Here is a 24012-nt window from a genome sequence, read left to right on the forward strand (position 1 = left end):
TTCATGAATATACTGGAATAGTCCTGCACTGGAAGGAAGGATGAATGTGATGAATACAGAAAAGAGCCTGAGATTGGTGAGATGATTTTGCCTGGGGCACTGACCTAATCATTCCTCCCAATTATCTCAGTCTTTTTTTCCCTCCAATTCAGAATGGCAGGGCACCTCACCTGAGCAGGGAATGGTGATGAGAAGGCTTATTCTGAGCATTCGTTGTTCATTCGTTTTGGTAGTGTCCTACTCTTTGTGACCCCATTTAGGGTTTTCTTGGTAAGGATACTGGAGGGGTTTGCCATGTCCTTCTCCAGCTCATTTTACAGATGAGGAAACCGAGGCAAATAGGGTTAAGTGACTTGCCCAGGGTCACACAGCTAGTAAGTGTCTGAGGGCAGATTTGAACTCAGGTCCTCTTGACTCCAGGGCTGGTGCTGTCTCCACTATACCACCTAGCTGTCTCAATTCTGAGCATGCCTACTTCATATGCTTTGGACACTGGTGTTCAAAAGAGATTTATGGCCGGTAATACGATCTTACTTAAGCACCTTAAAATATTTTCACCAGACACTGGCCAGAGTGGAGGATGTGTAAAACAAAGCACCTATGCTCTCTCTTCTAAGGCCTCTCCCATACCAGTTTAAGATAACAACAGCCAGGGGCTGCTAGGTGGCACAGTGGATAGAGCACGACCTGAGTTCAAATCTGGCCTCAGACACATGGTGCTTCCTGGCTGTGTGACTCTGGGCAAGTCACTTAACCTCAATTGCCTCGTTAAAAAAAAAAGGTAGTAATAGCTAACATTTGTATAGAGATTTTTGAGGCTTGCACAGTGCTTTACACACATTAACTAATGTGATCCTCACCACTCTCTAAGGTAGGCAGTGCTGCTGTTATTCTTATTTGACAGATGAGGAAACTGAGGTAGACAGGGTTAAATAACTTGGCCCAGGGTCATACAATTATTAAGTGGGAGGCAGAATTTGGCTCCAAGTGTAACATGCTACCAGTGAGGCAAAAATCTGACTTGGGATATTTTACAAGGTCAAGTGAAGGGAGGCTCCCATTGCAAAAAGGATTGAAGGACAATTATGTTCATGGTTTGTGGCATCTGGAAACCAAGTACGCATTGGCCCTGCCATAGAAATAATTACAGAGTTGGAAGGAAATTGGGAGGCCGTGTAGGCCAACGTGAAACTGTAAGGGAATTCCCTCCAAATCATCCCCAACAAATGGCCATACATTATCTGCTTGACTGTCTTCTGTGACAGGGAACTCACTACATTCCAAGGCAGACCATACTGCTTTGGGATTGATTTAGGTGATAGGAAGTTTTCCCTTTTTGCTGAGCTAAGTCTTAGGTTTCATAACTTCTTCTGGTGCCAAGCAAGTAACTCTACTTTCACATGATTGCCCTTTGAATATTTTAAGACCAGGTTCCTTTCTGTTCCAAATCCACGTACTTGTATTATCATCCATCTCTCCCTGGGGGGGCGAGATTCCTAAGTGTGTGGGACAGCTATCCTTATTTTCCAGATTAAACTCAGAGGCTTCTCAAGGTAGAAAGCAGAAAATAATTTTTATTACAATCACCAAAAAGGACTCACACCAAAAAACGTTTCAGTGCCAGACCGTGCTGAACACAGATAAAGCAGGTTTTTTATAGGCCCTTAGGCAGGTCCCCCTCCTTAATCCCCTTCCCCTTATCCCATTGGCTGGGCTTCGGGGTGCACAATCTATTCATTGACATCTTCCCCAGTAACAGAAAATAAAGGCCGTTACACAAGTTTGCCCAGAGACAAGAAAAGGTGGGAAGTTTTGCAAGGACAAGCAGTTCAGGTTGGGGGTAGGGCTATTCTTTTTGCTAAGTATTTTTAAAAAAACAGAGTCTGAGTCAGGGAGGGTTTTGAAAGCAACAATACCAGAACCATTAACAAGAACTAATGACCCTTTGAGGAGGCTTCACTTCTGAGAGATCATCCCTCACACAAGGATATGTTAAGGGTTCAAATAAGAAGTCCCCTTGTTTGTTACATTGGTCTGGTTAGCATGCTTTGTGTATTTATGATGAGTATGGAAGACTGGAAATGTTAAAAATAACTGAAGGAGTAACAAAAGAGTAATTTCTAGCCAGTGTGAGATTTGGGAATTTTTTTCCCATTACCTTGATTTATGAAATTGTACTGTTTATTATCAGCAGCCCATGGCCACGCCATGAGCCAATTTCAGAGAATATTTGGACTCACTGAGCTTCTCTTTGAATCACTCAGGACCACTCTCTGACTTTGACTTCTAGAAGGTTCCTGGGAAAAGAAGAACATTTCCCCTGTTTGTGTATAGTCACTACAAACCATCTGCTGGGTGTGTTTGTGACCAAGGGGTAAAGTGCTGGCTGATGTCTTCAGGGGGCCATGAAGCCTCTCTTAGTCTGGAGTCACAGGTTAACAGATTGAGGTCTATGAGACCCATGACCTTTATCCTTTGGTGCTGCCAGCAGGATAAAGCAATGCACAGTCATGCTGCAGGCAGCTCTGAGGTTCAGGTAAAAGGGAAGAAACAAAGGGTGAAGAAAAGAAAGGGAGTAGGAGAAGGGAGATAAAGAGAGGACAGATCTAAGAGACAGAGGAGGAAAAGCTGAGTGTTACCGGGTTTTGCCCCAGGAACAGATGCCTGACCCTGAGACAGGCATTGATGTTCAGCATGGGATAGACCTTCATGAACATCTTTTTCTCAGGGATCAGGTGAAACTGTAGCCCTGGAATGACTCTTGGAATCCTCAAAGTTTCATCTCCATGAAAAAAGAATAACCATGGGTATCACTCTACTCACAGAGCACGTACAGTCTGGCTTACCCTTATGGTGATGCATGGACTGATCCCACAGTGCACAGACCCACCCTTTACCTGCACGGGGGAGGGTGCAGTGAGGGAAAGAATCAACAGTATGTGAGAAGTTGCAATGAGTTGATTTTTATAAATATCTCTGCTATTTGGTTCTTGGAGTTTCTGTTGTCAAGATGTACCCCAACCTCAAGAATTTGCATCTGGAGACCTTCAGGAAATTTAGGAGTAAGGACTGAATTAGATGATCTCAGGTATTTTCCAGATATGAAATCATCTGAATTTATGGAATGCTTGTATGTTTTCTAATCACTAATTTTCATAATAAGGGGAAAGGAAGTAATAGAATCAGGGGGAAAGGGAAGGAGAGATGGAGGAACAGATGAAGGTAGAGGGGAAGAAGAGAGAAAGAGATGGAGGAATGGCATGAAGGAGAGAAGGAAGAACTGAGTGAAGGATAGAAGAAAAGATGGAATGAGGCAGAGAAGGAGGAATGGATAGAGTCGCTGTGATACATGTGCTGCCTTACTAATTGTTTAGTTGTTTTCAATTGTGTCCAATTATCCATGACTCCTCTTGGAGTTTTCTTGGCAAAGATACTGGAGTGGTTTGCCATTTTTTTCTTCAGCTCATTTTACAGATGAGGAAACTGAGGCAGTGGGGTTAAGTGGCTTGCCCAAGGTCACACAACTAGTAAGTGTCATGAGGCTGGATTTGAACTCAGGTCTTCCTGATTCCAGGCCTGGCACTCTATCCACCACACCACTTAGCTGCCTGTGCTGCCTTACTACAGGAGGCCAGTTAGACTGGAGTGACCGTGAACAATCTGCTTGGAGGAGAATGGGCAGGAGGAGGTTGACACAGAGGGGCCACTGGAAAGAAGCCGATAGGTAGGCTTGTAATACAGATAGGCAGACAAGACAAGCCTCTTGTTTGAGGCTAGCTAGAAATATGAATCCCCTCAGACATCCCTTAATAGAATAAAAGTCAACTGACCTCAGATTAGAGACCATAGTAATTGGCTTGCTTTGGTCTAGTTTGCTTTGCCACACCTAACCTGCTAGTGTCTGTCCCAACTCAAGGATAGGGTCAGTTCTCAGCAAAACTGTGAAATTGGCAATGACTCTCTTCTCTCTCCTGCTATAATCACCTAGAAATTCAGAGCCCATTTAATGTTTATTATGGTCTCTGCCCATATTCACTCTCCTTGGCCACGAATGCCACATGTCCCCAAACCATTTTTTTCCTCAATGAAACTCTCATCTCTTTAGGGCCCTGCCCTCTACTAACTTTCCTGGAATAAATGGATCTGATAAACTAATTTACACCAATGGTGAATGACATCAGCAGACTGATCCTACCTCAATTACTCAAGCATATTGGCATTTCAAAAGAGGGTACTTGGAAAGGCAGCAGTTTTACCTAAAATAGCAAATCTCTAATAGTAGAATTGGGACAGCTAGGTGGTTAGAGCTTTGAGCTTGGAGTTAGGAAGACTCATCTTCCTGAGTTCAAATCTGGCCTCAGACACTTATTAGCTGTATGATCCTGGGCAAGTCACTTAAACCCTGTTTGCCTCAGTTTCCTCATCTGTAAAATGAGCTGGAGAAGGAAATGGTAAACCAGTCCAGTATCTTTGCCAAGAGTCACAAAGGGTTGGACATGACTGAACAACAAAAAAGAAAATGGCGGCATTTCAGGCACGTGAGAGTGTATCTGTGTAGTGAATTCCTAGATCTAACAGTTATTCCTGGATCTTGCCCTGGCTTCTCTTGAGTCTCTGTCTTTATACATCTGATCTCTTGTGCCTGTAATCCCCTGCCTTCACATCTTCACTTGTTAAAATTTTTCTCTTCCTTCAATATTCCTCCTCCAGCATGATAGATGTCTTCAAAGATTTTAAGGGGTGCCATATGGAGGAGAGATTTGACTTGTTTGGTTTTTTTTCTTTTAAGGCAATTGGGGTTAAGTGGCTTACCCAGGGTCACACAGCTAGTTAGGTGTCAAGTGTTTGGTCTGAGGCTGGATTTGAACTCAGGTCCTCCTGACTTTAGGGCTGGTGCTCTACCCACTGCACCACCTCTCTGCCCCTTCAGACGTATTTGGTTTGTACCCCAATGGAAGAACCAAGAGCAAGAGTGGTAGTCACAGAAAGGCAAGCGTAGGTGTGATCTCAGCCAACATCACCTCCCAATGAGAGGTGTCCCCAGATGGGATGGGCTGCCTGGGGAAGCGGTGGGGGCCCTTGCTGTGGAGCTCTTCAGGTAGATCACAGATTTCCAAACCTTCTCTGTTCATGGTACCCTTAATGTCTTGGTAATTTTTTTTTCATGGCACTTCTAGTCAGAAAGAAATACCTTATGGTTCCATGCTTTAAGTAGTTAGGTCAAAAATGTAAATATCCTTTTGTGAGTTCACTTGGGCATCGAGGGGTGCTGTAGTGAGCAGTCTGGGAACCTTGGATGTAGGAGACCATTTGTCAGCTATGATGTAGTGGGGATTCTTTGGTGGGCTAGGGTTTGACTTGGGTCCCTTCTGTTTCCAAGAGTCTTTGATGTTGAGAATCCTTCCTTGGTCCTGTTCTCCACCCGCTGCCCCTCTATCTCACATTTCTTCCACTACCTACTACCTCACATAGTTATTATGAGGAAGTCACTCTGAACCCTCAAGCACTATATACATGTGTTATTAAGTGCTGAGACTCCTACTTTGCTCTCATTCTCACTAGCAATGTATTTATTTGTATATGTCTCCTATCTCTCCCTACTAGAGAGTAAGTTCCTTGAGGGCAGTGAATGTTTTTATTTTAGAATCTTTCTGTTCCTTCCCTGGTACCTGGCACATAACAGGTAGGGACTTGGTAATGCATGTTCAATTGAATTGAGTACGGTAAAGGTTTCACCCATGTTATTCTCCTAGGGGTAAATGGTAGATTTCACTTTCGTCTTCCATCTTTGTTCCCTTCACCAAGAGGTCCTTTGTATTCTGCTTAATCAATATACCAGGGGAAGTGGGAGAGGGGGTGCTGCTGGTCTTCAAAGGGAGAAGGCTAAAGAAAGGCTCTGCAAATAGTCGATCACTGGGATGCATTGCTAGGGAAAGCTCCATGCCATGTGCTCATGCTGGCCATTTGGTTCAGCTCATGTAGTGTTTGAGAGTTGAGGGCAGGGATTTGCTGTTGGGAGCTGAAATGTGGACTTTCTGAATTGCTCATGGTAGGTGTCTCCTGGAGCCCACTTCACCCTGCACCTGGATGGGTCTGGAGAAACAGAGAGAAGGAAATTTAACCATGTGGTCTCTACCAATCACCACCCACAAAGCCCTTGACTTCCTAGAATGCAGGATTGCAAAGCTCTGGGACTTGCCCAGTCACAGCCTGAACTTCTCCCTGTAGATTTCTACCTTTTTACCCTTATGTCATATGGGAATATAAGATCGGTTACCTGTTTGATTCATACTCTACCTCAAAACTGACCAGAACAGCAGGAAAGCTGCCATAATATGGATCTGTGCAACTATCACTAACTCTGTAGAATAGAACAGGGCAGGGGTGGACTTTCATTTGTGGTCCATCATCCTTAAAAATGGATTTACATAGATAGTAGCCCAGTTTTGGGGCAGCAGAAGTAGCATGCGGATTGAGTACTTTTGGGTCATATCAGTTCTGACAAAAGCTACTTCCAGAAAGCCTCTGTAAGCTAAAATGTGAAGGGGTACCAACGCCTAATATATTGGCCCTAAAATCACTTTATAGGGCTAGAGCTTTGATATCACTAATTCAAAGTTCTGTTAATTCCATCATGGATATAGTGTTACTGGAGACCTCTAAGACACCCTAAAACAACAGTTTTCAAGCTTTTTTTTGGTCTTAGAACTCCTTTACACTCTTAAAAATTATTGAAGATCCCCTTTCATTTATATGTGTTTATACCTATACCTATATACATACATGTATAGATATATTTACATATATATCTACACATCTCTCTCTCTATGTATATATTTACATATATATCTATTGTTATTCTTCAGAGGTTCAGTCATGTCCAATTCTTCATTACCCTGTGAACCATAGCATGCTAGGCTCCTCTGTATCCATGGGGTTTTCTTGGCAAAGATACTGGAGTGGTTTTCCATTTCCTTCTCCAATGGCTTACCTTTTGTCAGAACTTTCTAACTATGATCTGTCCATCTTGGGTAACCCTGCATGGCATAGCTCATAGTTTAATTGAGCTATGCAAGTCTCTTTGCCATGATAAGGTAGTGATCCAGGAGAGGATATATATTGATGTATATCTATGTACACATATAGATATGTGTGTGTATACCATATTAGAAATGAAAATGTCTTAGTATTATTAGTATGAAAATAGTTTTGACCTTCAGAACCCTTTGAGGGGGACTTGAGGACCCTTAAGGGTCCCAGAACCACACTTTGAGAGCCACTGCCCTACACCACTTCGAACAGTGCACACTTCATCTAAAACCTCTGACTCGCTGAGGATCAGTTACTTAGCTCATTAAGAGCAGGTGTTCAGACGTTCAAGGGCTAGTTGTTGAAATACACGTTCCCTTCTCCATCAGTACCACCCAGCTAACCTCGTTATTGGATTGAGGAAGTTGATTTATCTTGCAATCCACAAAGGCTTGGAGTAGAATTGAAAATGTTTTAACAGGGGGATAATATTAGGTCATTTTTATTAGAAGTGCTTATATTCTGTTTTACTTTCTGGATGGAAAATACCTTAACATAACTAACACATGGATTATGAATTTCTGGCTCCTATCAGTCTCCAGCAACTTTGTCTCCAGAGTAAATGCAGGCCAAGTTAAACTTATCCTCCTCCTAAGAATTTCTCCAATTTTTCCTTTAAAAGATGCTCTCATTTTCCCTTTGGAAGACACAAAGCATTGCAAGAACATTATCGTTGTTGAGTTGTTTTCAGTTGTGTCCAACTCTTCATGACCACATTTGGGGTTTTCTTGGCAAAGATACTGGAGTGGTTTACTATTTCCTTCTCCAGTTCACTTTATAGATGAGGAAACTGAGGCAAACAGGGTTAAGGGACTTGCCCAGGGTCACATAGTTTAGGGTCAGATTTGAACTCAGAAAGATGAGTCTCCCCGACTTCAGGCTCAGTACTCTATCCACTGTGCCATCTAGATACCTTTAGTCTTGACATTTTAGCAGAGCCATAACTAGGAATAAATATGCTTGGAGTGGGCTCCACAAACTACATCTGGAGTAAAGAGAGGAAAACACATTCTCAGTATGGGTGGATGGGCGACACGTTGAGACACTATAGAATGGTGGGGAAACAGAGCCCCTTGGGACACTGGAGCAGCAGAAAAGTGAAGGACAATGCAGGGTCATCTGGTAATATACTATTTTTACCAATTATTTTTACCTGTTACCAATTATTACCAACTTCCTTCATTTACCAATTATTATACCATTTTTTTTTACCAATTATTTTACCAGTTAGTATTAAACTAATTTCTGATGAAGGACAGCAAATGCTGTTATTGCCCCCTAAATTCAGTACACTGGTACAGAGTCCTAGCTACCCCACCCTAATGATGTCACAGTATTCTAGTTTAGTTGGCCCCATGTTTCCCTAACCCACGTTTCTGTCTCTGACAGTGACATTAAGGGATGTGTGATGGAAAAGTCTGGTTTTTCTTCACAAAGTCATTGTCAAAAGGATTTGGATGGGAAGTAATATTGGACCTGTGATTTCACTGGTTTGGAGAACTCCCACAAGAAGAAATTCTATCTACCACTGCATGTTGGCACCTTCTCTACAACTTATAGTCTTAGAGTACTGAGAGTCTGTGATTTTACCAGGGTCACACAGCCAGTATATAGCAGAGACAGGAATACTGTGTCAAATAGCCTTGTTTCTCTTGTGAATCTGTCACATATGAATGCATCCAAACCCCCTTTGAGAAGCTGTTTAACCCTTCTTAGAATAAGTTGGTTCCTAAGTTGGTAATCATGGAAAGTAGCCCTTTCTTTAAAGTAGATGGGGACCAGCTTGTCCATTCCCTTTGTCAGCTTATAGACTTTGATCATATCCCTTCACAAACTTTTTTCCAGGCTGAAGAGTCCCAGATTTTGTTCTATACTTCCACACCTTGCCCACCCTCCTTGTTCAGCCCTCCCATGACTTCTTAAGGGGCAGTGACTAGAATGAGACACAGGATCCCAAATGGTGCTAGACCATGGTTCTGTCCAACAAACCTGACGATTCACCACAAGCAGCCTGGTCCATCTGTTCCTCCTTAGAGAGGCCGCCGTGCGTATTTCCGGCGGTGCATCCCGTCCACTTGCTCCAGGTACCATGTGCCTGGGAAGAGGCTGTTTATGTCACCAGGAGGAGAGAAATTCACTGTGGGGAGAAAAAAGGAAACACTCACACAAAATATGTAGGGGGAATTATGGGAAGAGCAAACACTAAGAATTTGTTATAAACCTAAAGTGGAAGCAAAATTACCCAAAAGGTTTACCTGTTTTCTCCTCCATTAGAATGTAAAGTTCTCCAGGGCAGGGACAATTTTTGCTGTTTTTTCTGTTTAGAATTTGGCATATAGGAAGCGCTTAATAAATGCTTGCTGACTGAATGAATGAATGACTGTTTAATGAAGGAACCAAAGCACTGGCCGTATCATTGTGTGGTGTGGTACAAAGACCATTTTATTTGGAGTCAGAAGGACCAGGGTCAAATCTTGGCCCCTCATTAATCAATCAAGAAACATTTATTAAGCATCTGTGATGTGCCAGGACCTTGGGAAAGGACTTTGGTAATTCAACTCAACTCATCCATCATTTATCAAGTAATACTATACCTGCCAGGTGGCGCCATGGGGCATAGAATGCTGGGCCTGTAGTCAGGAAGACTCATCTTAGTGAGTTCAAATCTGGCCTCAGACACTTACTAGCTGGGTGACCCTGGGAAAGTCATTTAACCTTAGCTTAATTCTAATTTAGCCTAACTTAATCCTCATCTGTAAAATAAGCTGGAGAAGGAAATGGCAAGCCACTCTAACATCTCTGCCAAGAAAACCCCAAATGGGGTCACAAAGAGTCAAACACAACTGAAATGACTGGACAATAAAAACATGCAAGGCACTATGCTGGGGGGAAGTCACTTAATCTCTTAGGGCTTCAATTTCCTCATCTGTCAAATAAGGGAATTTTAATAATGATGATAGTTAACATTTATGAAGGTCTACAAAGGCACGTATTAACTCAATGATCCTTACAACAACCCTGTGAAGTAGGTGCCATTATTGTTCTCATTTTACAGATGAGGAAACTGAGACCGAGAGAGGTTAAGCATCTTCCCCATAGTCACATAGCTAGTAAATGTCTGAGGTAGGATTTGAACTCTGGTCTTCCTGATACTGTCTTTATCTACTGTGCCACCTAGGTGATCTCTAAAGTCTCTTCAACTGGCGGAGTGAAAGCAGTGACTTGCTTGAGCTCTCCTCCAAACCGCTCCAAATACTCATAAAAAATGGCTCTAAACAAATTCTGAAGCAGCAGAACCCACAAAAAGACAGAGTGAAACAAATTTCCAGCCCAAGACAACGTGGATGATTGATCAGAAAGGTGTGTTGTGCTGGGCTGGGAGCGCAGCGTGGGTGCACAGGCCGCAGTGTGGGCGCACAGGCTGCAGCAAACCTGGAGCAGGCCTCAGAGGACTGAATCACAGGCAGCTGTGGAGGTCTCCAGATTCCTCATTCCACCAATGCCAAAGACAAATTAGAAGGTCAGTGGGAAAAGTCTGTTTCTGTCGGTGCCTGAGAAAGGAAGGCGGGGTTTCAGCTCCATTCCCCAAGAGCTGGCCCTGTGGGGGGGCATGCTTCCCGAGCTTCCGGCCCACAGACTGGGGGAATCCAGTGGCTGATCAGAGAGGGATTGCAGGGATCTCTTTGCCAGTGCTGAGGCAGGAATCTCGTGCTTTGCCCATGTTTGGATCTGGGTCACAGTTCTGGGCAGCAGTGCTGGGGTGAGGAGGAGCACTGGCTTGGTGGAGCTTGGAGTGGCTGTGGAGAGAAGCCCCTCCTCACAGTTACAGGACAGAAAGGAGTACTTGTAGGCAGGCCAGGAAAGGAGTAAACACCTCGCCCCTTATCATACCACCTTGGAAGAACTGAAAATTTACAGGTCCCTACAAGTATCTCTGAAAACAGCTGTACAAACCCCCGAAGCTTGGGACAGTACATTCTCCACATTGGAAGCAGATTCGTACCTTAACAAAGAGTTTAAAACTCAAGTAAGTGGCTGGGATCATGAGCAAGCAGGCAAAAAGAGTCAGACTATATTATCTTACTTTGGTGAAAAAGAAGACCAAAATATACAACCAGAAGAAGACAACAAAGTCAAAGCCCCTACATCCAAAGCCTCCAAGAAAAATATGAATTGGTCCCAGGCCATGGAAGAGCTCAAAAACGATTTTGAGAAGCAAGTTAGAGAAGTAGAGGAAAAACTGAGAGTGATGCTAAAGGAGACCCAAAAAAATACTGAAGAAAATAACACCTTAAAAAATAGCCTAACCCAAATGGCAAAAGAGGTCCAAAAAGCCAATGAGGAGAAAAATGCCCTAAAAAAAAAATTGGCCAATGGAAAAGGAAGTCCAAAAGATTACTGAAGAAAATACTTCCTTAAAAATTAGGATAGAGCAATTGGAAGCTAGTGACTTTATGAGAAATCACGATACAGTAGAACAAATCCAAAAGAATGAAAAATTAGAAAACAATGTGAAATATCTCATTGGAAAAACAACTGACCTGGAAAATAGATCCAGGAGAGAGAATTTAAAAATTATTGGACTATCTGAAAACCATGATCAAAAAAAGAGCCTAGACATCATCTTTCAAGAAATTATCAAGGAAAATTGCCCTGATATATTAGAACCAGAGGGCAAAATAGAAATTGAAAGAATCCACAGATCTCCTCCTGAAAGAGATCCCCAAAGGAAAACTCCTAGGAATATTGTAGCCAAATTCCAGAGGTCCCAGGTCAAGGAGAAAATATTACAAGCTGCCAGAAGGAAACAATTCAAGCACTGTGAGAACACAATCAGGGTAACACAAGATTTAGCAGCTTCTACATTAAAGGACCGTAAGGCATGAATATAATATTCCGGAGGGCAAAGGAGTTAGGATGACAACCAAGAATCACCTACCCAGCAAAACTGAGTATAATCCTTCAGGGGAAAAAATGGTCATTCAGTGAAATAGAGGACTTTCAAGCATTCCTGATGAAAAGACCAGAGCTGAATAGAAAATTTGACTTTCAAATACAGGACTCAAGTGGAACATGAAGAGGTAAACGGGAAAGAGAAATCATAAGAGATTTATTAAGATTGAACTGTTTACATTCCTGCATGGAAAGATGATATTTATAACTCATGAGACCTTTGTCAGTATCAGGGTAGTTGGAGGAAAAAAATTATATGTATGTATATGTAGATAGATAGATAGAGGGCACAGGGTGAGTTGAAGATGAAGGGGTCATATCTGGAGAATAAAATTAAGGGATGAGAGAGGATTATATTTGGAGAAGAAGAAAGGGAGAGGTAGAATGGGGTAAATTATCTCACAAAAAAAAACCCAACAGAAAAGTCTCTTACAGTGGAAGGAGAAACAGGGGAAGGTGAGAGGGAATGAGTGAATCTTATTCTCATAGGATTTGGCTTAAGGAGAGAATAACAGACACATTCAATTGGGTATGGAAATCTGTCTTACCCTACAGGAAAATAAGGGGGGAAAGGGGACAAGAGAGCAGGGGGATGATAGAGAGGAGGGCAGATTGGGAAAGGGGTTAATCAGAAGTAAATATTTCTGAGGAGGGACAGGATTAAAAGAAAGAATAGAATAAATGGGAGGGCAGGATAGGATTAAGGGAAATAGAGTTAGTTTTTCACAACATGTCTACTATGGACGTGTTTTGCATAACTGCACATGTACAACTTATATTGAGTTGCTTGCCTTTTCAATGAGGGTGGGTGGGGAGGGAGGAAGTGAGAAAATTTGAAACCTAAAGTTTTAAAAATATATGTTTAAAAAAAATGTTTTCACATGCTACTGGGAAAAAAATATAGGAAATGGGGTACAGAAGTCTATCCTGCCCTACAGGAAAATAGAAGGGGAAGGGGATAAGAGAAGGGGAGAGAGATAGAAGAGAGGACAGACTAGGGGAAGGGATATTCAGAATGCATGACATCTTGGGGTGGGGGGAGGGGGAGATGGGGTGAAAATTTGGAACTCAAAAATTTGTGGAAGGGAATGTTGAAAACTAAAAATAAATAAATTTATATTAAAAAAATAAATTAAAAAAAGTAAAAAAATATAAAGTCTCTTCAACCTTATAATCTTAGATTTTGGCTTGAAGAGATTTTGGAAGCCATGTAGTCTCTTACAGTCCGTCTGACTCTTTGTGACCCTATTTGGAGTTTTCTTGGCAAAGACATTGGAGTGGTTTGCCATTTCCTTCTCCAGCCCATTTTACAGATGAGGCAAATAGAGTTAAAGTGACTTGCCTATGGTCACACAGCTAGGTGTCTGAGGCCAGATTTGAACTCAGGAAGATGAGTCTTCCTGATTCCATGCCCGGTGTTCTATCTACTTCACCGCTTAGGTGTCTTGACTGCAGAGAGCCAAGTAGGAGTCTGTTGCTGCTGTGGTTTAGTTACTTTTAAAAAATTCTTAGAATCTGGCCTTTTTTTCCTGGTTAAACACTCTTCCTCCACTAAAAGTCTTCTCACCCTTTGCTGGTGTTTCTAAACTGAGGTTCCTTTGTACTTCCTCTTTTCCCTTTATATCTTTCTCTTACTTCCCTGATTTTCCCATTTAACAGTGATTTCATGTGGCCCTTGAGAGTCTTGCCCTGTGGAATAAATTTTTCCTTCATTTTGAAGATTTCATTATTTTTCTAATATACTCTGAAATGTTCTCATAACTAGGTGAGATTGATGCCCTACAGATGCTCTCTGCTGAGCTCTTTCCTACCCTTGGCTTTCAGTTTTTGCTCTTGGCCTTGTCTTGGTTTCAGGCCCTTAGGCCTCCTTGGGATCAAATCTATTAAAACAATCTCTCAGTGCCTTGATGCTGTCTTCCTTGGGAAGTTCCATGTTTCTTCTTCTCTAGACCATATCCGTCCTCACCCTCCACACGTCTTCTTCTCTGTGTCCTGCTTCCTGTATTTATCCCTCCTGTTTTCCTAGACTCCAAAGATTTCTCTTCCCAATCACATCCTGTAGAAGCTTAAACCCAAACCAGCTTTCCACAACTGAAAAGATCTCCCGCCCTGACATAATCACACAAGTGCATGACACAGTTCTCCTCCCCACCACAGCATGGAGTAGGGCATTCTCTCCCTCTACCTCCCCCCTTTTCCCTCACCTTCATGGGAATATTTCTCTCTTTGTATCATGACTTCAGAAAATTCCTCAGGAGACACACACTTGCGGGAAGCCAGGCGTTTTGGCAAGTCTGATACACTAGACACTAATTTCTCCAAGGGGGAACCTGGGAGAAAGGAAATGGGAAGAGAAAACTCATTATGGAGAAGATGTAACATGCTTAATTTTTATCATCGAACTCAAGAAACTACAGTGCCCATGGCAATGAACTGGTTACTAAGAGTTCTTCCATACTAGCATAATCATAGATCACAATTATTTAATCTAACCTTGTGATCATAAATAAATTTACATACATTTATTTAGTCATTGGAACCTCATAACAACTCTGAGGTCAGCCAGACAGGTATTATCACCTCCACTTGTAGATAAATAAATTAAATCTCAGAGAAATTAAATGATCATGTGACTGTGAGGTGGTGGAGGCAGAACCTAAACCCAGATTGTAACATCATTGTCAAGTCAAATCAACAAGCATTTATTAAGTTTGCTGCTTTCCTGGCACTGAGTTAAACACTGGGAATACAAATAAAAAGAAAGTCCCTGCCCTCAAGGAGTTTACATTCTAATGGTGGTGTCACAGAATTTAGAGCTGTGAGGGACCCTAGAGTTCATCATGCATCTCTCTCTCTCTTTTTCTATGTATTTGTCTATCTGTCTGTCTCTGTATCTAGCCATCTATCTAGCTATCTGTCTGTGTATCCATCCATCTATCCATCCATCCATCCATCCATCCATCCATCCATCCACCCATCCATCCCTCTCTCTCTATCCATCTATCTGTGTATCTATCTATCTATCTATCTATCTATCTATCTATCTATCTATCTATCTATCTATCTATCTATCATCTGTTTCTGTATCTATCTAGCTATCTGCTTGTCTCTATCTATCTAGTATATATATGTATTTTATGTACATGGCATCTCCCTTGGTTATCTCTCCTTAAGGGAAGGGATTTCAACAGTGTCTGGCTCATTGCAGAATGCCCTTAATAAAGACTTATTAATTGGTTGTTGTGGGAATCAGATGAGATACTTAGTGTATGTGAAAATGTTTTGTAAACCTGAAAAGCAAGTCTGTAAATATAAAGTACTATTTGTTTTGTTTGGAGCTGTGATTGATTTCATCTTGGGGGAAAAGTCCCTCCTTCTATGCAGATTGACAACTCCTTTCTTAAGAGTGTCCTAGGACATCAAATGGTTAAAGATGATTTATTTAGGGTCACATAGCCAGTATGTATCAGAAGTAGCACTTGGCTCCAAGTCTTCCTGATTTGTTGGCTGACCCTACCTTAAAGAGGCACGCTACTTTTCTATACGAAGTTAAATAATATGGGTACTTTATAGCATCCAGCACGTAGGAGCTGCTCAATAGTATGTTAGCTTGGTGATAAGTAGGGCACTAGGGACCAGCACATGGCAAAATATCTCATTTCTTTGACATTAAGTTTCTTCATCTATCATTTTATCCTATTTTGAGATAATAATACTTGTGGGGAAAGTACTTTGCAAACCTTAAAGTGCTAAAAATATAAGAGCTATTATTTTTATTAAAAACTACATCTCACCAGGGTATACTTGATGGAAAGTTGAGACTTACCTGGAGTAGCATCCTGGGAAACTTGAATTGAAAATAAACTTGCTGCCAAGCCAGAGCCATAAGAGAAGGCACCGATCCTGGTCCCAGCTAACTGCTGGGGAGTATGTCTGCCAGGAAACAGAAATTACCGTCAGGCAAAGTAGTCACATTCAACCCCATGGCCCCATGCCCACCCAACCCTCTGCCCTAGCCCAACCACACTTGCCCTTCCTAATTAATTGGATGTGACTTCAGGAGGCTTTGCAGCCATTGGGGTTGCCTGAGAAATCCTAGAGACAAACCCAGGGACTGGACAGTGTTGAGGAGAGCAGCAAATGTATTATGTCCTTGAGAAATAGAGGAACTGGGAGAGCATTAGAATTAGAGGCACAGAGCCAAAGTAAAGTCTTTCTCAAGGTCAAGGCAGGGGCTCTTAACATTGTTCTTTGTCATGACCCTCTATCACATGTCACTCTTCCATTCAAAATGAGTTTCTTATTACTTCTGATACAAACTCCTCAGCTTGGAATTTAGCACCATTCACAATCTGGCCCCAGTTTACCTTTGAAGCTATTTTACATTATTCTTTCCCCCACCCCCTACATTTTAACATTGCAAGTTATTATTTACTTATTTTAAAGTTCTTTTCTTTTTGTATTTTGAGTTCCAAATTCTTTCCCTCCCTCCCAGCCCCTCCCACACCCATTGAGAAGGCAAGCTATATGATATCAATTATACATATTCCACATTAGTCTTCATCAATGTATTCTCTGTTTAAGCCAACTTGTTTACTTGTTAATCCCTGCACCTGGCAGTCCTTCTGCCTCTACTTTTATCCTTTGCATAGGCCATATCACTCCTTCCTGGAGTACGAATGTACTCCGTTCTCATCTGAGCCTCTAAAAGTCCCTGGCTCTCTTCAAAGCTGACCTCATACACACCACTTTCAATGGGAAGTATTTTCTGATCACCCTGGAGTAAGAACTCTCCTCTTCTTCAAAAGAATCCTGAATTTACTTATCTGTGTCCATGTTATATCTCTGTCCACCTTCTAGTCTGTGAGCTCTTTCATGGTAAGACTGCATACACATATGTTTGTGTATATGTACATACATCCATGTGAATGTATGTGTATATATGCGCAGACATGCACATATACACATAGAATACAAGATCCTTGAGGGGTCTGTTTCACTTTTTGTATACCCAGTGCTTAGCCCAGTGTATGATACGTAGTAGGGGCTTAATATTTACTGATAAAATGCTATAGTTATATGAGCTATTCTTTTTATGAACAATGTCTATAGTACTTCCTTAGTGTGTCTCATACATTAATATTAAATTTAGTAATCCCTCCTCCTGCTTTCCAATTAAAAATCAACATATTTATCAGCCACTGGGCTAGGCAACAAAAAAAGCTAAATGATAGGGTCCTACCCTCAGAGAGCTTAGAGTCTACTTAGGGCTATACACATGCACATCAGTCATACTCTTTTAAGAGAAGAGTCTTGAAAGATAATTCAGGATATACTCTCTGGGTAACCTTTCAAAGACTAGAGACAGAATGCGACCCAGGGCAATAGCAATTGTGGAAGGAACTTGTTTTCTTAGAAAAAAAAATACTCACTGGGAGAGGAGGGAGGCCAGGCACCCATAGAGGGAAGAGGTGTACATATTCCCATTTAGAGTGGAGAGGTTGAGTGAGGCTTTGGTTTTCTGGTTGAATGTATCTAAAGAGGCTTTTTGAAAAGCTTTCTCTACCACCTTGTTGAAGTAGGTATCTTCCAGTTTCAAATTCCTGCAGGATGAGTGAGGAAACAAAGTGAGAGGGACATTGAAGGGAGACAGAGAGCGGGAGGCTTTAGTAACAGAGCAAGGGGAGATGTTAACAACAACAGAAATGATGATGATGGTTATGGCTATCATTGATCTGGTACTTTAAGGCTTGCAGAACACTTTACAAAGATCTCATTTTATTCTCATGAAGACCCAGGGAGGTAGGTGCTAGGATTATCTCCATTTTACAGATGAGGAAACTGAGGCAGAGAGAGGTTAAGTGATTTGCCCAGGGTTACACAGCTGGTAGGTTTAACTCAGATCTTCATTCTGAGCCTAGTGCTTTATCCCTTGGACCACCTATATACCCCAGAGATGTCTAGGGAAGTGATTTGAGGAATACTTCTGAAACATAAAGCAGATGCTCCCTTTTGAAAGTGCAAGATCCTCTTAGCAGTGTGAAGGTTCTTTGTGATTATGCTTCTCTTTGTAATGCTTTGGGGCCATTGACTAAAAAGGAAAGTCACCCCTGCTTCGAATGTATGAAGGTGAGAGATCTGGGTTATACTGATAGCTCAGCTCCTCATCTGGAAACAGAAACATGAGCAGCATGGAAGTGGGAATGGGGGCCGGGACAGGGCTGGATATCTGTCTCTTGTGTTTCCAGCCCAGAGTTACAATAATCAGCCACATTCCCTCTCTTGGTCCTCATTCTCATCAGGGTTTGTCTTCCTTCTCTGGGTTTTCACCTTTTCTTGATAAGTATGGTTGTAACCCTGCTCAGAGAAACTCCCTTTCCTGTGTTTCCTTGTTGAAAACAGTTCAGATTTATTTTGAGACTTATTTCCTTATCATTCTCCTACATTATTCTCATTCCAAAGATACCAAAAGGATGGAAAGCTATAGGCTCACAAGATAATAATAACAACACTACATTTACATAGCGCTTTAAGGTTTGCAAAGTGCTTTCTGCATATTACCCATTTGATCCTTACAACAACCCTTGTAAGGTAGGTGCTATTATTATCTTCCTTTTACAGTTGAGGAAACTGAGGGAGATAGCTTAAGTGACTTACCCAAAGTCACACAGCTAGTAAGTGACTGAGGCTGGATTTGAACTTGGGGTCTTCCTGACAATAGGCCAGCTGTATTGGATTTGGAATCAGAGGCCCTGAGTTCTATCTGCCACTGCAGGACCTTGGTCAAGTCATTTAACTCCTTAGTTTCCTCAACTGTAAAATGACTCCAGAGGTTCTTTCTGTCTTCAAGTCTATGATTCTATGCTTCCAAACTCCGACCTTAACAGGGCATAAGGTCTATCACCACTGGGGAGTGGAAATGTCATGCTTTTACTGGAGTGACGACCTTTAATATTGGGAAGGAAATGAGTATCTTAATGTGATGAGGATTGAGTTAGTATGAGAAAGTTATGGAATAAATTACTACAATCTTTACTGTTTTAACCTCTGATTAAATGAAACCAGATTGATTCTGGGCTGATTTTTGCATCACTAGGAGCATGGGAGCCAAGGGGAGCCCCGCCCATTCCCAACCCACAGGTGAAGGACTCACTCAGTCTGGAAGCTGTGGAGGTCTGGCAAGGATTCTGCCTGAATCCAGCTGAGAGTGCCACCTGGTGACCAGTGCAGAGATGCACCTTATGCAGCTATTGGTCACTTACCTGCTTTCCACCTTTAGTTCCCATGTGGAACAGGTGATCTTGTGAAGAATAGGATTCCTACACCCTATCCCTGCTCTCTCCAAGGTCAATAGGTTTCTCATTAATGAGAATTTACCTGAAGGCCTCTAGACCCTTGTAGCGGCTATTCTGAACATCACTGTTGGCTGACAGGAAGTCATTGAACATCAGGCGTGCTACAGACTTCTGGATTAGCTTGCAGAAAGGTGTATGGAAAATTATGAACTGGAAATCATCCAGGGTGAAAGGTCGCTCAATGCCAGCTGGTAGAGAAGAAAACGTAAGAGAGATTATTTACTTGAGTCTACTGATTGCCTGTTATGTGCAGGCCACTGTGCTACTAGGGATACAACGATCAATAACTCATGGTTTTTGGCTTCCAGGAATTTAGTTTAGTAGGAGGGAAAGAGGTGCATATGAATAGCTATAATACAAGGTAGACTATATCGAGAAGTACAAAGTGCTACTGGATGTCAGAGGAGCATATTAATAAATGTTAATTGAATAATGTTCATTGAATATTGTTGAGTGAATGTTGAGGGAGAAGAAAATAACATTGAACTCAATTCAATAAATTTTTATTAAGTACCTACTCTCTATAAGGCATTAGGTACATAAAGACAAAAATGAGACAACTCTTGCCCTCAAGAAGTTTATGTTTAACCTGAGGGTTAGGGTTAGGGAAGGATACAACGTGTACAAAGACTTTGCATTTATTTCTCAGATAATTTATATTTATTTGTACACTTTGTTTACTCTCAATGGAATGCAAACTCCTTGGGGGCAAGGAACATTCTATTTTTGTCTTTGTATGTCTAACATCTAGCTGGATACATAGTAGGTGCTTAATAAATGGGTATTGATTGGATAAATAGACAGATGAAACATTTAAATGTTTACTATGTAGCAAGTTCTGTTCTAAGAGCTGAGAACGTAAGCAAAGATGACTTTCTTTTCTGAAGGAGTATGCATTTGAATGGGGGAAAGATAATGCATAAAAGGGAGCTGGATAGTGCCTAGTACCTGTGTAGGGGCAAGATGGAGAAGTCTGGAGAGTCAGAACTAGAGCCAGGAGAAAAGTGGGTATGGGTGGCCAGGGCATTTCCTAAAATGGTGGCTCCAAGCAGGAACTCATCAATCAGAGGAAGAGGCTGCAGAGACATGTCCAGGGTGAGAAAGCTGGTGACAAGGAGGCAGAGGAATCTAGAGATTCAAGGTGGGAGCCAGCAGATAAAATTATAGAGAAAACATAAACAGCTGGGGCAAGGGCACAGCTCAGAAAAGGCTTTTTGTAGGAGGTGGCGCATAAGTTTAGTTTTGAAAGAAGCTGAGAGGTAGAGGTGAGGAGGGAATGCATTCCAGGCATGCGAGAGAGCCCGTGCAAAAGCCCGCAGATGGGAGATGGCGTATTTAACAGCTAGTAGCCATTTTGGCTTGAATGTTGTGCTGGCTGGATTTTTAAAAAAATTAACTGTGCCTTCTTGTGACCTACCTCATGGTTTGAGTTGCTACTAATACATGAATTTCTGCCTTTAGACAGGAAGCTAAGTGATCAAGCCAACATTTGTTATTATTGTTATTATTTACCATCTACTGTAACTGCAAGTTCACAATTTTGGGAGACTCCTTTCTTAAAGTAGAAGAAGCTTTTGTACTAAATATGATTTAATCTAATCCTTTTTGCTTGAATATTTAGTTAATGGTTTTTTTCAGAAGCATTACAATGTATATACAAATTTGATTGTTAAAAGTGTGATAGGCTTAAAATTTTTTTTCCTCCTAACTTGTAGAAACTATTTTGCCACCTCATCCCATCCCAATCCTCACAACTCCCAGACAGCAGTAGCTGCCATCAAGGCATTCTGAGGACATTAACTAGTATGCAAACTGAGCAGCAAACTGTCCATCCTGAGCTAACTGTTACCTTCTAATGTCACTGACCATTCTTAGGTTAAGTATCAGAATCAGTCTATTATAGGTTTACCCCTAGATGCTGAGCATCTCCATCTGAGACCACTGAGGGTCAGAGAACAATTATTAGTACAGAAAGGACCGTCTATAATCTAGGCTTATTTGCTCTGATCAATTAGCACTCAGGAAGGATTATCCACAAGTGAAGACATGTATCACCCAGCCAATTAGTGCCTGTATAAATTCAAGAACACATGAAGAGCAAGGGATGTCATTAATAGAGACTGATGTTAGAAGAGGAACTTTTTCATGATATAATCAGGAGTAATCTAGCCTCCAATTGCATTGCTGCCAAAGACATCTTGTGATACACACATGGATATGGGAACTTGCATTCTGTTGATGGTCCCTTTGGGTATTTCCATAGTGCTCAGGACCAGAAGGAACCTTATAGGTCTTATGAACAGAATTGTCCCTCTAAGAACTTGCTATCCATCTGAGATCTTGCAAGCTGTAATTCATCTCTGAAATAATTCATATTCTTCAATAAATTTCAGAAGGACACATCTGAGTTATAGATTGGGTTTTGCTTTCATCTACTGATAGTTCAGAGGTAATGATTACCATGTCGCTATTCATTTAGTGAGCATGAGCTTCTAAATACTGGGGAATTGGTGACAGAGCTGGATCCTCTTTCCAATTCTCAGAACTGTCTTCATTAATGTAGAACAAGTATAAAGTCCATGTATTAGAGTGATGTGAAATGAATCTGAACAGGTAGGTAGGTGAAACAGATCAGGAGCCCCATATTGGAGGGGCCAGGAGGTGTAGACCATGGCTGCCATGGCCTAGCTCTAACTCAAGCTGGTCCTCTGGTAATTAAAGTCAGATGTTGCTATAAAATGGGACACTCATAGGGCATTCAGTGGTTAACAAAGGTTTACTTAGCCACAGCACAGAAAGGATACAGCATCTAGATTGGGTAGACTTGTCTCCTCTATGGTCTATATAGAAAGGCATTTGGTCAGCAAAGTTGATTGTGATGACTCGGATAGCCTTGGGACATGTGCCAAGTCTGAAGGCCCCTACGCCATCTGAGTGGGCCTTCCTTTGCCTTTTGGTGATCAGGAAGCGGAATCAACATGGTTTAAGGCCACCAAGAAGCTAAGTCAAGTAGACAGTTCTGCTCTATGCTGTTCTGGTCAAACCACACGTGGTGTATTGTGATCAGTGGTGGATGCTATACTTTAGGAAGAACACTGACAAGTTAGAGAATGATGAGCAACCTTAAGACAAGCATTATTAGCACTGGTTGAAAGAACTGGGGGTGTTTATCCTGGAGAAGAAAAGACTGAGGGACATGGTATTATATATTGATCTGTATTAGATGGCTAAGGTTCCTCTTGATACCAGGGTACTGTGATTCTGTGAAGGAGATGACTGTCATTTAAGGAGAAAATTTTCATATCTTTTTAGAACTATTCTGTACTATCTGCACCCCCAGGCCCCATACCTTGTTTCCACTGATTCTGGATTTTCTTTCGATAAAATGCATAGCATCGATCTAAGGCTCGAAGGTAGCACTGAACTGAGAGCTTCCCATGCACCACAGGGTACTCAGAGGCCAGGTCAGGTTTATAGAAGTCATACACATTCTCCATATGGGTTCCTCTAAGTCCTAGAAAGGTTCATTGGAAGCAAGTCAGAGACAAGACGGTGTAAAGGACAATTGGAGGGAAAGGATGTAAGGATTCAGACAGTAAGGCTATATTGTCTGTTATCCACCCCTAAACCCAAGCTCACTCTGTCATCCCTCATGTTCCAAGGCGATTGGATAAATTCTTCCCTTTTGTCATTACATAAATTCTATTCATAGGGGCTCTTTCTTCCTCAGTGAAGTCTCAGATAAGAGGTGCAAATCTTGAAAGAAGGTTCCCATTTGGAGAATTATTTCCATCTGATTTTAACCACTCAGTTCCCCAGGCATCCCAAAAAGCATATATGCCACTCAATTCCTATTCCATTATCCTTCATCACAATACTGGATTTGGAGTTAGAGAAGTTGGGTTCAAAATGCAAGTCCTTGAACCTTTCTTGGCTTCAGTTTCCTCACACGTGAAAGGAAGGATTTGGGCTTAAAGTCCCCTCCCCTTCTAAATCTCTGATCTTATGAGCCAAGATCCAGTTCCATCATTCCTCATCTCTTTTGTTTTCTGTTTCCCTATTTAGGCAGTCTCACAGATAAATGATGTGGTCTTCTCTAAGTCAGAGAAGAGCCCTTATTTACCCCACATCCCCTGCCCCCATACACAGTTTACTTACTCACCTCGTTCTAGGACCAGGGGAGAATTGGGCCCAACCAGCATGGCCACAGCCCCTGCCCCCCCTGTAGATCGAGCATTCCCACTGGCGTAGACAGCAATGTCACCACACACCACCATAGCATAGCGACCTGTAAAGGGGAGGTAAAAAAAGGGTAGATGTAAACTTTGGAGGCCTCTGGAAAGGACTGTGTTACCATCTAGAACCCTCTCTCTGAGTCAGAGCATCTGGTCCATCATTTAGGGGCAACTTGGTGGCATAATAGATAGAGCTCTGGATTGGGAGTCAAATCTGGCCTCAGATACTTACTAGATGTGTGACCTTGGGCAAGTCACTTAACCTCTGTCTACCATAGTTTCTTCAACTGGTTAATAAGAGCACTTACCTCATAGAGGTGGATGAAATGACATCACAGAAGTAAAGTGCATAAATACTAGCTATATTATTACTATTCTTG

The 24012-nt window shown here is 41.8% G+C and overlaps 1 protein-coding gene across 1 annotated transcript in view; it reads right to left on the reverse strand.

Moving 5' to 3' along the window:
* Nucleotides 1-1554: 1554 nt before the first annotated feature.
* HMGCS2 (3-hydroxy-3-methylglutaryl-CoA synthase 2) overlaps nucleotides 1555-24012 on the reverse strand; it is a 33605-nt gene continuing 11147 nt past the window's right edge. The window contains exons 3-10 of the mRNA XM_021003272.2: nucleotides 23560-23685; nucleotides 22747-22911; nucleotides 19420-19585; nucleotides 17475-17645; nucleotides 15869-15975; nucleotides 14247-14372; nucleotides 9079-9226; nucleotides 1555-6093 (exon numbers count right to left, since the gene is read on the reverse strand). Of these exons, the coding sequence (XP_020858931.1) occupies nucleotides 9120-9226; nucleotides 14247-14372; nucleotides 15869-15975; nucleotides 17475-17645; nucleotides 19420-19585; nucleotides 22747-22911; nucleotides 23560-23685 (968 nt within the window). The 3' untranslated portion in view covers nucleotides 1555-6093; nucleotides 9079-9119. The remainder of the gene's footprint in view (nucleotides 6094-9078; nucleotides 9227-14246; nucleotides 14373-15868; nucleotides 15976-17474; nucleotides 17646-19419; nucleotides 19586-22746; nucleotides 22912-23559; nucleotides 23686-24012) is intronic.

This window comes from Phascolarctos cinereus, unplaced genomic scaffold, assembly GCF_003287225.1.
Source record: "Phascolarctos cinereus isolate Bilbo 61053 unplaced genomic scaffold, phaCin_HiC Scaffold_5;HRSCAF=322, whole genome shotgun sequence".
Classification (NCBI taxonomy): domain Eukaryota; kingdom Metazoa; phylum Chordata; class Mammalia; order Diprotodontia; family Phascolarctidae; genus Phascolarctos; species Phascolarctos cinereus.